At 38.3% G+C, this 14,337-nt stretch overlaps 1 protein-coding gene across 1 annotated transcript in view; it reads right to left on the minus strand.

Moving 5' to 3' along the window:
• Positions 1 to 6,346: 6,346 nt before the first annotated feature.
• The window catches only part of ajap1 (adherens junctions associated protein 1), a 38,942-nt gene continuing 30,951 nt past the window's right edge, over positions 6,347 to 14,337 (minus strand). Inside the window, exons 3-6 of the mRNA XM_079467381.1 lie at positions 12,429 to 12,516; positions 11,647 to 11,889; positions 10,835 to 10,957; positions 6,347 to 10,044 (exon numbers count right to left, since the gene is read on the minus strand). Of these exons, the coding sequence (XP_079323507.1) occupies positions 10,885 to 10,957; positions 11,647 to 11,889; positions 12,429 to 12,516 (404 nt within the window). The 3' untranslated portion in view covers positions 6,347 to 10,044; positions 10,835 to 10,884. The remainder of the gene's footprint in view (positions 10,045 to 10,834; positions 10,958 to 11,646; positions 11,890 to 12,428; positions 12,517 to 14,337) is intronic.

Here is a 14,337-nt window from a genome sequence, read left to right on the forward strand (position 1 = left end):
CAGACGGCACTTTGGCTCTTTGTTGTGTTGATTTCGTGGCACAATTCGTTCCAAAATATCTCTTGCATGCTCTCGACCCCCCTGTTGTTTCTTTGGAGCATGATGGAGTGTTTCAGTTTCATCGCTATCATCAGAGAACACTGCTCATTAGGACATGCTTAGCCTGGTGTTTTTGAAAGATAGCAAGAAAACAGCATTTTATGGCAAACGGTTAAGAAAGAACTTGGTGTGGTCCATCTGTTAGCTTTCCTGGTTCAAACTGGGTTCAGATCGCTTTATGGGTGTTGACTGACTGTTTAGATCCAAAAACCATACACTATATATCATCTCCTTATGAAGTTCTATCCGACATTTTTTTTTAATTGATATTCTGACTTTTTTTAGAAAACTAAATGTTTTATATACATTTACATTTACATTTATTCATTTGGCAGACGCTTTTATCCAAAGCGACTTAAAAGTAGTTATTGTACCGTTATTGTTTAAGAGAATTGTGATAATGTCTGTGACACTGGAAATGACATTTAATTGATGGGTGATCTAAACATGGTTCTCTCACGACTGTCCACTAAAGAACAAAGTTGTGAATGTAATTAATGCATGTAATCTAATACCATGTAATTAACCAACCAACAAGAGTTCATATGAACCGTTTTGTTGAGAAAACATCGACCACATTTTTAGTTTATCGGTTTCTGTTGTGTGATATGATCATAATTTAATTGCTATAGTCGGGAAAGCGAAAGTAATTTATAAGAGATCGAATAAGAGTTTTTGTATAGAATCATTTTGTACAGCTGTAAATAATATATGCTGGAGTGATATGTACAAGGAAGGTCCTCCTGATGATGCATTAGCAGTTTTTAAAAGATTATTAGCTTTCCTGTAGCTCAGTGGTAAGAGCATTGCGTTGTTAACTCAAGGTTGTGGGTTTGATCCCAGGGGATTGCAGATACCTATGTAAAATAATGCAATGAGAGTCGCTTTGGATAAAAGCGTCTCCCAAATGCCTAAATGTAAATGTAGAGCACACCAGGCCCTCAGGCCACCCTCATGAAGTCTGTTTCTGATTGTTTGGTCAGTGACATTCGAGTGGCCTACTGGAGATCATTTTCTAGGGCTCCTGCAGTGCCAATCCTGTTCCTGCTTGCACAAAGTAGCAGATACCGGTCCTGTTGATGAGTTAAGGACTTTCTGTAGCTCTGTCCAGCTCTCCTAGAGCAACTGTCTCCTGGAATCTCCTCCATGGTCTTGAGATTGTTCTGAGAGACACAAAAAAACTGACAATGGCACAAATTAATGTGCTATCCTGGACTAGCCTGCTCTGTAGGGTCTGGGTATCGCCTTATGCTACCAGCAGGGACACTGACTCAAGCCAAAAACAAAACTAGTGATAAATAGTCCGAAAAAATTAGTAGGGGAAATTGTCAGTGGTCTCCACCAGTAAAACCATTCTGGTTTTGAGGGTAATCTTATTCTTGCCCATCTAGTGCACCAAAGCAGCTGAAACTGATTAACAACCCCCTTAACTGACCTTGGCTGCGTTTCCCAAAAACACTGTAAGTGCATCGTAAAACCAATCGTACGAATCATCTTAGACTTACGTACCATTTCTCAAAAGCTTTCGTAACTTAAGTTAGACTTGATAGAAAATCGTTGTAGATCTACAGGTGCTCTGGAGTAAATCCCTAAGGGCATTGTAAGAAGACAGATTTATAAGTTCACCTGAAGGACAACCGGAGAATTCCCCTAACTTAAACACTCCTACATGTCATTTATCATGTTTTAATTTCTTTAGTATTTTTGTTGATTAATGTTTGTATTAAAAAATACATTATAAAACGCTCTCATGGAACATTGATGTAATATTCCGATGGTTCTGCGCCAGCGCATAATGATGTCGAACTCGTCGTTTCTCTCGCTCACACTTTAATCAAAAGCAAGGTCGCATTCGGAGAATGTTTGTGCCTGAATTACAGCCGGTTGTGAATGTGCTAAAAAACATGTTTCCTTTTCTTCACTGACAAGTGTTCCACACATGCAGCTGACATAAAGGAAAATTCCTATCCAGTGAAGTGTTTTCCGTGTTAACTTCAATCTTTTGCGATGTCCTAACACCTGTGAAAAATAAACAGCGCGTCAATGTCCGCTAATGCCCGATTCGCGACATAATGACTCATTTGAACCGATTAATTTAGTTGAAACAGCTCATTTGTCTCACGATCACACACTTTTCCACATCGCCCGAATCGTTCTCGTTGCTTAATCATTGAACTCCGTTCCCTACCAGCTGCGACGTAAATGGTTAAACAAAAGTGACTGCTTTTCCCCCATCGCTCCAAAATCCCATTCCGACAAAAATTCGGAGGCGATACAGTTTGGAATCGTGCCTTGGCAAACCAGGCTCACATGGAAACCTGTAAAAAAATCTGTACCGATTCATGAGTCTAGAGTTCTGCATCGTTTTAAGGAAACACAGCCCAGATCAATATTCCAGGAGTTTAATTGACTCGATTCTGTATTCTCTGTTTCAATTCTGATTCTCTGATTAAAAAGTGTTCCTTTAATTTTTTGAGCAGTGTATTAATCAGCATCATCAATTGAGCATTTGTCTATTTTTTTGAATAAGGAATTACAATTGTTTACAAATTGGGTGTGGAATAATAAACTTAGTTTTTAATGTGACAAACAAAAAGTATTGTGTTTGGTTCAAATTCTAAATGTAAACTGAAACCACAGATAACATTTTCTGTGAATAGTGTGCATATTGAACAGATAGAGGAAATAAGACTTCTGGGAGTGACATTAGACAGCAGGTTGAAGTGGTTATTAAGAGATGCACAAAATTTGAACCACAACAGTGCATTGCTCAAATTGTACAAACAATGGTTCTTACTCATTTAGATATTTTTCCAGTAGTGTGGTCAAGTGCAGCAAGTAAAGATTTGAATAAACTACAAATAGTCCAGAACAGAGCTGCACGACTCATCTCAAATTGTAATCGAAGGGCTAATATAAATGGAATGCATAGGACTTTAGGTTGGTTATTGGTGAAGAATAGGATGAGTATGTCCCTGCTTTGTTCCTAATTTCTAACGTCCTGTATGGTCAACTTATATATAGTAGTACGTGTCATAATATTAAGACCAGGCATGCATCAAGGTTTTCTTTTTTAATTCTTGTTTCAAAAACCAATGCAAGTCAACAAACTGTTATGTGTAGAGGAATGAAAATATGGAATTATTTACCATCAGATATGACTTTTTTTTTAAGTAAAATGAGGTTACAAATATTTTATAAATATTTAATGACGCACTGTATTACAAATGGTTAGTTTTTACATTTTGTATTTTTTACTTAAATTTTATTGTTGTTGTTTGATGTAGTTTCGTATTTCTTGTGAGATATTGTAAGGCGTGTCCAATGCAAAGTAAAAAATTTTAACTTTGCTCTCGGCCAAGTCAGTGGGCCGAGTAGGAAAATCAAAAAGTTATAGTACAGTGTCGTGGAACCACATTTTTTTACACTTTTTGGGTGGTGTGGAGGTGGCAATTTCAAGTAAAGTTTTTATTAGGGCCTATGTATTATTTGGCATTATTTAACACATACTATGTCCAAACTAAATGTTTATTGTACGCAATACATTACCACTGCCATGGAACTGCCAATCTGCTGTAAACAAAGCAGATTTCATCACAGCTATCGCTAAACATTCTGGTCTTTCTCTTTTAGCACTAACTGAAACCTGGATCAAGCCAGAGGACAGGGTCACTTATCCCTAACGACTGGAAATTTAAACAGCTAGCACCCTCATGTGACATCTCCTTTGAGTCACATGCTGTTACTGTCATCCATCCTGTTAAAACTCATGTTGTAGTTATCTATCGTCCCCGAGGTCAGCTTGGACATTTCTTGGAGGAGTCGGACACGCTTCTGTCATCCTTCCCCGGGATGGTACTCCTCTGGTGGTACTTGGAGAATTCAACATCCACCTTGAAAAACCACAGGCTGCCAACTTCAACTACCTGACTGTGTCGTTTGACCTCAAGTGAGTTCCCACTTCAGCAACTGGTAATCAACTAGATCCACACACGCTACTGCTCCACTCATCAGTCCTAGGTCACCCCGCTGCACACGTCGGATAATTTCCTCATCACTCTTGATCTCGACCTAACTTCTCCAGACACTACACATGCTTCCCCACTGGTCACATTCAAATCTAAAGAACCTACTGACATCTGTCTCTATCAGTCTCTCCTCTCTTCTTTCTCTGCTAATGTCTCCTCTCCTCTCTAGAATCAACAACTTGCCTGACTCTCATACTCTCTTTAAAACCTTCTCTGCTCTTCTTTTCTTGCCTGCCCCCTTACCTCCATCAGACTTAACAGCTGATGATTTTGCGTCTTTCTTCGTAAAGAAAACGACCACCATCAGCAGTCACAAGCTCTCTCACCTATTTCTCTCTCCTATCTGAAGCTTGTTTTGAAATTGACATTATCAGCTTGTCTCTCACCACTGGTACATTTCCCAAAGTCTTCAAAGTGGCCTGTATTACCCCACTACTGAAGAAACCCACTCTTAATCCTGCACTGTTAGATAACTACAGACCGGAATCTCTACTACTCTTCATTGCCAAAACTGTATGTATGTAACCAGCTCTCCTCCTTTCTCACGTAGAACAACCTCCTGGACAGCAACCAGTCTGGTTTCAAGAGCAGTCATTCCAACTCATCTGTACTTATCCTACTGGATCGATCTGCCACCTTTGACAGCGTTAACCACACATCCTCCTGTCGACCCTCAAGGCTATGGGTGTCACTGGAATGGTGCTACAATGGTTCCAGTCTTACCTCTCAGGTAGGTCATTTAGAGTATCCTGGAGAGGTCAGGTCTCTGAGTCCCATCATCTAGATACAGGGGTGCCTCAGGGTTCAGTGCTGGGACCGTTGCTCTTTTCTGTATACATGACATCCCTAGGCTCTGTCATTCGGAAACATGTCTTTTCCTATCAAAGCTATACGGAAGATACACAACTTCACCTGTCATTTAAGCCTGATGATCCACCTTTTTCTGCACGCATTTCAGCATGCCTGAGCGACATTTCGCTCTGAATGAAGGACCATCACCTGCAACTGAACTGCTTGTAACCCCGGCCGACAGAAAGATTCATCAAGCTTCTCCATTCAACGGCTCATCAACCACCACATCTTCCAGAATGCCCGGAAACCTAAGGGAGGGTGATCGATTATCAGTTAAACTACACAGATCAGGTTGCCAGAACCACTCGTTCCTGTAGATTCATCCTCTACAATATAAGGAAAATTAGACCTTTTCTATTCAAGTATGCCACGCAAATTCTAGTCCAGACTCTTGTTCTGTCCAGATTGGACTGTTGCAATGCGCTACTGGCTGGACGTCCAGCTTGCACAACCAAAACTCTACAGATGATCCAGAGTGTAGCGGCAAGAGTGGTCTTCAATGAACCAAAGAGAGCACACGTCACTTCTCTCTTCATTAAGTTATACTGGCTCCCTATAGTCACTCGCATCAAATTCAAGACCCTGCTCCTGGCTATACAAGACCACCACTGGTTCGGCACCCCATTATCTTCATTTACTTATGTAGTCTTATGTACCCGCCAGATCCCTACGCTCTGCAAACGAACGGCGTCTTGTGGTGCCATCCCAAAAAGGTAAAAAATCGCTCTCACAAACCTTCTCTGGATCAGTTCCCACTGCTACAAGATCAGCAGATTATGTAGCCATCTGTAAGAATCTGCTAAAAACACATCTCTTCCATCAGCACCTGACCGATCAGTTCTGAATTCTATCTCTTTTCTACTCTTTTAAAAAACAACAAAAAACTACTTAGCTCTGTAAACTGTGGTAGGCAATTTTATTGCACTTATGCTTTTTGTTTTCCTTATGTTGTTCCAATTGCTTCCATTGTTTACCTCATTTGTAAGTCGCTCTGCATAAAAGCGTCTGCCAAATCACTAAATGTAAATCTATTTTATACTTGTTGGGACCCCAGGACGAGTAGGTAGGAGCTAATGGGGATACAACAAAGAGTCAAATGGCAGGGAAAAAACGTTAAAGCCCCAAATGCAGATAGAAGCTTATAATGTCAAGGTGGCAATATCTACTGTATATATGTATACTCTATATAGCTGCAAAAAAGCATATGTATATAAAAAGGAAAACAAATCCATCAAGCTCAATCAATAGAAAGATGTTAGGTACAATCTTTCTCATAAAATGTAATTTTCAAAAATACAAATAGCGGCTGGATGCTCGAAAAATATCAAAAACAATCCACAGTAATATGTACAGCAATTTGTTTTTTTGAATGATTTTTATTTTCAATTTCATTTTCCCAGTCCAAATAACACCCCATAATCATTTTACAAACATTTGATGGTGTTTATATAAAGACAGCCCATTTCATTTTAACATCTTATTAATAGCAGAGAGAGAGAGAGAGAGAGTACTAAATGTACAGATTCATTCTGATCACAGCTGCATTTACAGTGGCCAAAACACAGAGAGCTTTAGAACAAGAATCAAAATCAATGTCACCTGGAAATTTAACTTTACCAATACCTACAAAAAGAGAAAGAGATGCTCAAAGACACAAAATAAAAAGTATACAGCACTATTTCGACACAGCGACTGTTGGTTTGTACAGTATCCGCGTGCTCGCGCGTGTGTTCTCGTGTATTTTTTCACCGTACATTGTGTTGTGTACTATATTCATAGATCTTATATAAAAGGAAAAAGAGGTACTCATCGATATATTAGACACAAATATAAAAAAGTTAAGGTACACAAAGTACAAAGTTTTTATTTCTATGGCAACAAGAGGACAGGTATCAGGTTGTTTTGTATGGTATGCGAAGCAATGTGATATAGTCTACCTGCAAAAAAAATCTAAAGTCAAAGACTGTCTCTGATACTTCCTCACTAAGCCTTTGTTAAGACTTTCTGTAAGTTGAAATGGTTTTACGGGTCTCTGTCACACAAGGAGGAATTTGGTGTAATCTCGCCTGACGGCCTTCTGGGGAGGAGAGGGTAGTTTAGGAATATGTTCTGCACCATATGAAACCTGTCGTAGTGAAATGTGACTCAGCAGTTGTGCAATACAAAATAAATAACAATCGAACGAAACATTGGCAAACAAAGATTTGTGCCTGTAAACATTTCTTTTCTTTTACAAAATAACATGTCAGTAGATCGATGATGCCTGAGTATAGTCCCACATGAAAATACAATGACAATAAAATAAGCCTTTACATTAAGCCATGTGTCATTTACATGTCAAACAATGAGGAGGGCTATGATTTATAAGCGTCTATCAAACACTAACCACAAACAAACCAAAAATATATTGCACTGGTTTCAGCAGGCGTTGACGTTTCCTTAAGAAAAAAAGTTACGGAAGATGAAAATCACATTCAAACATGCACATATGAAGATGGTGAATTAACCTTTTTTCTGCTTTTGCTCAACTGATTTTGGATTCAAGAGTGAAGAACGAATCAACATTTCACACGCGGTCAAAGCATCATACATGTTTAGCAGACTCACAGCGCGAAACGTCCCCCTGCTGTGCTGGCAATCACACGGGCCACACGTCTCTTCTGGTTTAACTGTTTTTTGTAATTGATGTTTTGTGAGCTGTCAATCAAGATGCTTACAAATCACCTTTATTCTCTGAGAGAAAGAGAAACATAATACGAAGACTTTGCTTTTGATTCAGCCCAAAACAAGAAAGACATCTACCGTGTGTCACAAATCATTTATCAAGCGGTTCAGACTCCTCTCGGGCCCTAGTGATCGATGTGGAGATGCCCATCTGTCACTCGCATTCTTTGCTGGACAAAAAAAAAATGTATTTCCCCACAGCTTACTAGATGAAACGAAGACATTATCTTGCCTACTGTGTAACTCAAGTAAGTTGAATGTATTGATCTTATGAAGTTCCCTAGTACTTAAATGCAGTAGGAATGACCTGGGCTTTCCTCATTAACAGGAGAGCCACGGCGACAGCTGAAACAACAGTGTTTGTTTGAGGCTTGGCACAAAGTCATTGTATATTCGTCTGTCAGTATCGTCTGCGCCGAGTTATGCGATGTAAACAAAAACTGTATCCACAGATCCTCTGAAACGAGAGCGCTTGAAAAAAATCACACACGATAGAATAGGGGTAAATATTTAGAAAACACATTTACACATGTACATAATACAGAGCTTTAGTGATCCTTTATATAGGATGTTATCTATATGGTTAGTAGTTCTGTTTCTAAATGGCTAGCATGACTGGCCAGTGCAGTTCGCACGATCTGGTAAATCGATCAATTATAGACAATCATGGAAAAAACGTACAAACGTGTCCGTATGTGAACTTATTTTTTCGTATGTATTGCTGTCCTCTGAGGATGAAAGCAGATGCCTCTATTAGATATTAACATTTAGAGTTACGTTAAATGACCTGTGATCAAATTCAATCCAATTCACTTTCACAGACAAACTATTGCAAACAACTAATTTTCCTTTTCACAGTACAATTGGAATCCTTGTTCTCTCTGTTCAACTAGAGATATTAAATAGCATTTCCTCTCTCTTTTTTATCAAGTATTGAATAACTGGCCTTGTCCGTTCACATACTGCTACCCACAAGAGCTCTTTGGTCTGGTGTTGCGATCTTAGACACCCACACATACACAAACACTCACAAACACTAATCCGTAAAAACTCATTGACTTTATCAATGAATGGAATTGATTGGCAAGTTTAGAGCTGTGCAATGACTACATTTCTGATTTCTATTCAAATGAATTGCACTAGATTCTCAATGTTGATTAAATAGTTTCAGATTTACTTCTTTTTTAATTATATTGAATTATATTATTTGAACAGAAGCATACTGAATTAAAATACCATTGGCACTGAACCCTTACTAGGCACAAAAATAGCTGATTACTAACCACTGACTGATGCTTTATTACACTAAGCTTCAAAGTTGACTAGGTTTTATGTTAAGTGTTAATGGGTAATGCAACCAGCTTTTTCTGGTATCAAATACCTTTCTGAGGGTCTGTGAGTCCGTAAACATGATTAACCCGTACCTGTAATCTTTCATAAATGATCTCTTAAAGAAAAGAAATCTGAAGCATGGCTTTGGCAAATGAAAAAAGCTTTCAATATATGCTGAATCTGAAGAAAGTCCACATTGTATGATTGTTTTAAAAAAATGTACACTTTGCAGATTAACAGTCCCAAAAGTCTAGTTGAATTGGGTCTGTCTAACCTTATTAGTATAAAAATAGAACTATTCCTTTAAAACATGGGCCTAGTAACAATGTAGTGAAATTATAACCTGGTGTACTATTCCTCAACGTGATTCATTATTTTCATCTAAATGAATAGTGCTGCATATAAATATTTACTTTTTGGACACTTGCAACACAGTTCCTCAGCTATTTCAAAACATATTTCAAATACATATACTTTTTATACAAAAAACGGATGAAGGATTGATATTGGGGGACAGTCACTCAAATGAATTGATGTTGTGTCTGTAATTATCCACGAAACTGTACGCGTCCCATCTATATATGTAGTGGCACATAATGGCATTATTGGCACAAAGTTCAGAAAAGTCTTTCCTCCATACAAGCACTGTGATGTATTTCATCAGAGAGAATCTTGACAGACCCTCAGCAGCTGAACGTCACACCAGCGCACCCAGATGTGCAGTTATATACGTATATAATATATCAGCTCTAGGTATTAGGTTTCTAAAATGACCACATGTCCATGGAAAATAATTTGGGAGTGGCATCCGTAGCACTGCAGTCAGTCTAGAAAAATAAACTTCTTCAGTCCATTTCTAGAGTGATCCAACATTTGTACAAAACCGCCTGTCCGTCTTGGTCTCAGTCTCTTTATTTGCTTGTTTGCTGTTGTTCTTGTAGTTTTGTTCTGCTTTGTTGTATAGAAGTCTTTCGTTTTATGTTTGTTTAACAGGTTTTCCAATAGGATTCTGTAAGTGGAGAACATTTTAATTTAGCTTTCATTTAAAATTGCAGATCAGCAAATAATAATCGGTTAACATGGATTCACAACATAGAAAACTACACTGATAGTTATATTAGTATTCTCAGAATCAAAGTGTATTTCAGCTTGTGCAGTGGCGATCGGTGCCTCCTCTTCAGGGGAAGCAGGAATTCAAAATAAGTTTTCAGCGCTTCACTTAAAAGCGTCTCTTATATTAAAAATCCTTTCGACCCGTCTGCAGCAGGCACATATTTTGAAATGACGTGCTACACACATGACGGGCTAAATACATGTTTTGCCAAGCTTTGCATTACTGCTTCCCCTGAAGAGGAGACACGGATCGCCACCGAGCTTGTGGTAAATAGTTTTTTACTTCAGACAATTAAAGCTGCAACCCGTAACTTGTTTTCTATCACAATCTCTGTTAGAAACACAAATTAGCAAATTTAAATATTTTTTACATACTTTCCTAAGTAGATCAAACTGAAATTTCCAGTAAAATGGTCCTCGACAGGTCAAGTTGTAAATTACTTTAAGATTACTGTTGTCAGGTAAGGAGATCGCCTAATTTTGTCATTTATTCGGCAATAACCGATTCAGTTTTTTAACCAAAAGAAGTTTCGGATTGGAGCTTTAAAAAATTGAGCCATAGCTCTGTCTCATAGTAAAGTCTTTTTTTTCAAGCCCAAAGAAACGCAATTTTCTGGCAAAAATAAAAACACTGTGTTAGAATTACACCATGTGGACTTCAAAGCCACCTGAAATGTGGTACGTACCAGGGCACAAATTGAAGACGTGGGCTCAACCCGAAGGTAGTAAAAGGGCCTCAACAGGAGATCTCGAACCATTTCTCAGACACAAAGGCCACAGGGATTAGCTGCCTTTCGGTGGGCGACGGTCTGGAATAGACAAAGAGATCATTCTTCAATCCTGCAGATATAAGCATTTTTTCCTCACACTGTTTTTATAGGGCTTGCTGCACGTTATACCACAAATGTAAGCTTCTACAGTTGGATTCCTCTAAACCCTCTTATCCAGGCTTTATTCATAAGCACAGAGTATTAAATGAGGCAGTACAGACAGCATTCATACAAATTTTGAATGATAAATCTTATATGGGATTAGGTTTTACTGAGTTGGGGCAAAAGATAAACAAAATAGGTTTGTTCAATTACAGTTAGTTTACCCTTTTAAAAACAACAATTCTCTGAGATTGAACTGGATTTCCAAAAAGATAAAGACTAAATTCGGCTTTATCAAAACCAGAATAAATGACAAGCATAAATATTTGATTTGAGATTGATCTATATGCATATATTTTTCTTTCCAAATTACGTTTACAAAAAATCTCCCTGTAGCCCAATTGGTACAGAAGCATGATTGCAAGGGAAAGCTCATGGGTTTGTTTCCCAAGGAACATTGAGTACTCTATAAATGACTTTGGATAGAAGTGTCTTACAAATATAAATATACAATAAACCCAGACGTACAGACAAAGGTTTGGAGCTGAAGTTCCCTAAAACCCTAGCAAGCAACTTCTAACAGAAACATCCCCCCCCAAGCAGATCTCTAGAATTTGGACTCTTGCCTATTTCCATTGTAGGAGGTCTTGTATATGGGCGTGTGCTGGATCATCTCGTCCGTGTACACAGGTATGCCGGCCCGCACACACTCGTGCGAGCACTGTAAACTGTCATTGTAGGCGGTGAAGATGTCCACCTTACTGGACACGCGTGCGGGCGTGAAGTCGGTCAGATTCTGACAGCTCTCCTCTTGCTGGTTGATCTTTCTTTGATGGCTGCTGTGTCGGCCATTCCCGGACTGCGCACAGCTACAAAAACACGCACCAAATTCACAAAGCCAACATAAAATCATACCTTGAACCACTGTGTCTGTTTTACATGGATTGGTGGCACGCAGACATCCACATGTTTTGTAAAATGACCTTTAGATTTTGTCATGGCATATTCACTTAAGTACTCTGAACTCTTGTCATGAATATAATATAATGGTATAAACTTTATTCACATTTTTATATTTCTTGTTTGAAAACCTGAGTTTATGAAATAATAATTTGAGTATTAGCTGCTGTTTAGAAATTAGCAAATTGGCAAATTTTTTCTTCCAGTGTAACCATATATGGACAGCAGGAACTGTAAACATCAGTTAGTTGTTGGTAGCCAAGTTCATACGTTTTTCTGTATTAGTTATGTAATTTTAAGATAACGTGCTGCCACTTTCCGGCTTTATCTTTATATAACAGTCTGTAAATGTCTCTATGTACGTGCACAACTTTAGACAGGATAGACAGGAAGTCAGACAGACAAACAGGAAGTCATTGACACTGCTGAAGGAAAGAATGTTTCCTACCAGTTTTTAAGGACTATCGTAGTGATCAAGGCTGCGACGATCATGATGAGGGACACAGTGATGGTGATGATCTGGTGAACAGCCAGACCTAAGGATGCAAAAAAAAGGTTAGCAAAGTCATATTCCAGTGGCGACAATACATTTTGTAAGGTATTTGATTGCTATAACATTGATTGCATCATCATGTTGTAACCTGTCACAATGCGGCAGGTTTTCAGTAAAAACTGTTGTATGAAGCAACACAATGACAGCCAATGAGAATGTGATGTTCAGTACAGTTTTGCAGGGCTTAATTTCAGACCTATCATGTCATGGTAAGTGTGGCTACCTGTCCTGACAGAAAGAGAAACCAAACAATGTATATTTTGGTTACAGATGGTTAGAACAAAAACAGATTTTTAAAATGAGCTTTTAATACATATCACATAAATGTGTTGTCTGGTTAGGACACATTAAAAGTGAGAGCTTTTTGTATCATCTATCATAATTTAATATTTCCTTTTATTTGACAGTTTTCTCAAAATCCGAACCATGAAACAGACTGACGGAAATCAACACGAGAGAGATGGACAGAACACCAGCTGGCTAAAGGTCAATGAATCAACAATTAATGCAGAACAAGAACACTCTGTTCCAGACAAAAGACTGCCACAGGATTTAAGAGCTCCACTGGGTTTCTCACTCCAGTGCTACCAAATGGACAGAAATGAGACCCTGCAGGCAAGCAGTTGCTACGACTTCCATCTCGTGTTGGAACTGATAAAAAAGTAAGGGAAGCAATTTTATGGATTTCCCCATTACTAATCAATATTAAAGAAGCGTGTTTGTGTGTGCGAGTCTGTGAGGAATCGCAGGATCCATATTAAAGATCTGGAGTTCTCTTGGGGTGGGGAAATCTGAGACCGTGGTACGGGTTGATGCATTTATTTGAGTGGAAAGCTTGCAGTAGCTAAGGGAATTCCATAGTTCCAGCTTTAATTTACTCAGGGCACCACTTCGGAGAAATAACACTATAGTGCTGGGCTGGAGAGACACGGTAGTGTGCATTTTTGCAAGTTGCTGTAATAAATTACTTACATCACTGTCGCCTCCAAACATTGTCATTGTCATAACAATATATAACAGACATAACAATTTTAACTTAAAAAAAACATGTCATGTGCTTTGGAACATGATAGCTGGTCCAAACAATCTCGTAACCAACCTGATCCTTTCTTAAAAAACAGATACCATGCAAAAACATTATTATCACAAACCTAAAATGTAATCCCCGAAGCACAAATATTCATTTTCAATTCATTTATGTTTCTCGACATTAAGTGATGTGTTGCTCTATATACAAGCATTCTTCAGACAAGACAAAACAACATTTCTCTCAGTGGTCAACAAAGTAAGAGAAAATAACAGCCAGAGCAAGGATAAAAGCCACTGTTAAAAACATTTGAAAGAAGATTTACTGTATACAGCATTCCTAAAAAAATCTATGCTTTCATAAAGACAACAGCTGCATCATATCCCCAAAAGAATCTAGTGTTATTTCATTTTGGGTTAATTTTGGGTGGACATAGAAAAGTAAAAACGATCATTACGCAGACATGAACTGTTTTTGTTTTCTTGCAGATAAACAAAATAATCCATTTCACCACAGTCACTAGTATGCAGAAACCAGACTGTGAACTGTTTGCATTATTCAGTGTATAGAAATAAATAAAAGCAATATATCATCTCACGAGTAGAATCGCCAAACATCTCTTTAATCCATTTGTTTTCTTTAACTAACAGGAAAGCAACATAAAGGTTCAGTGGGGTCTAAATGTCTGAGACCACTTGTAAAAATATTTCTGTGCCATTTTCTATCACCAGCATTAAAAATATGTTGGCGTTAATTATACTGCAGCATGCACTCCAG

The sequence above is a fragment of the Barbatula barbatula genome, assembly GCF_947034865.1.
Source record: "Barbatula barbatula genome assembly, chromosome: 11".
NCBI lineage: Eukaryota > Metazoa > Chordata > Actinopteri > Cypriniformes > Nemacheilidae > Barbatula > Barbatula barbatula.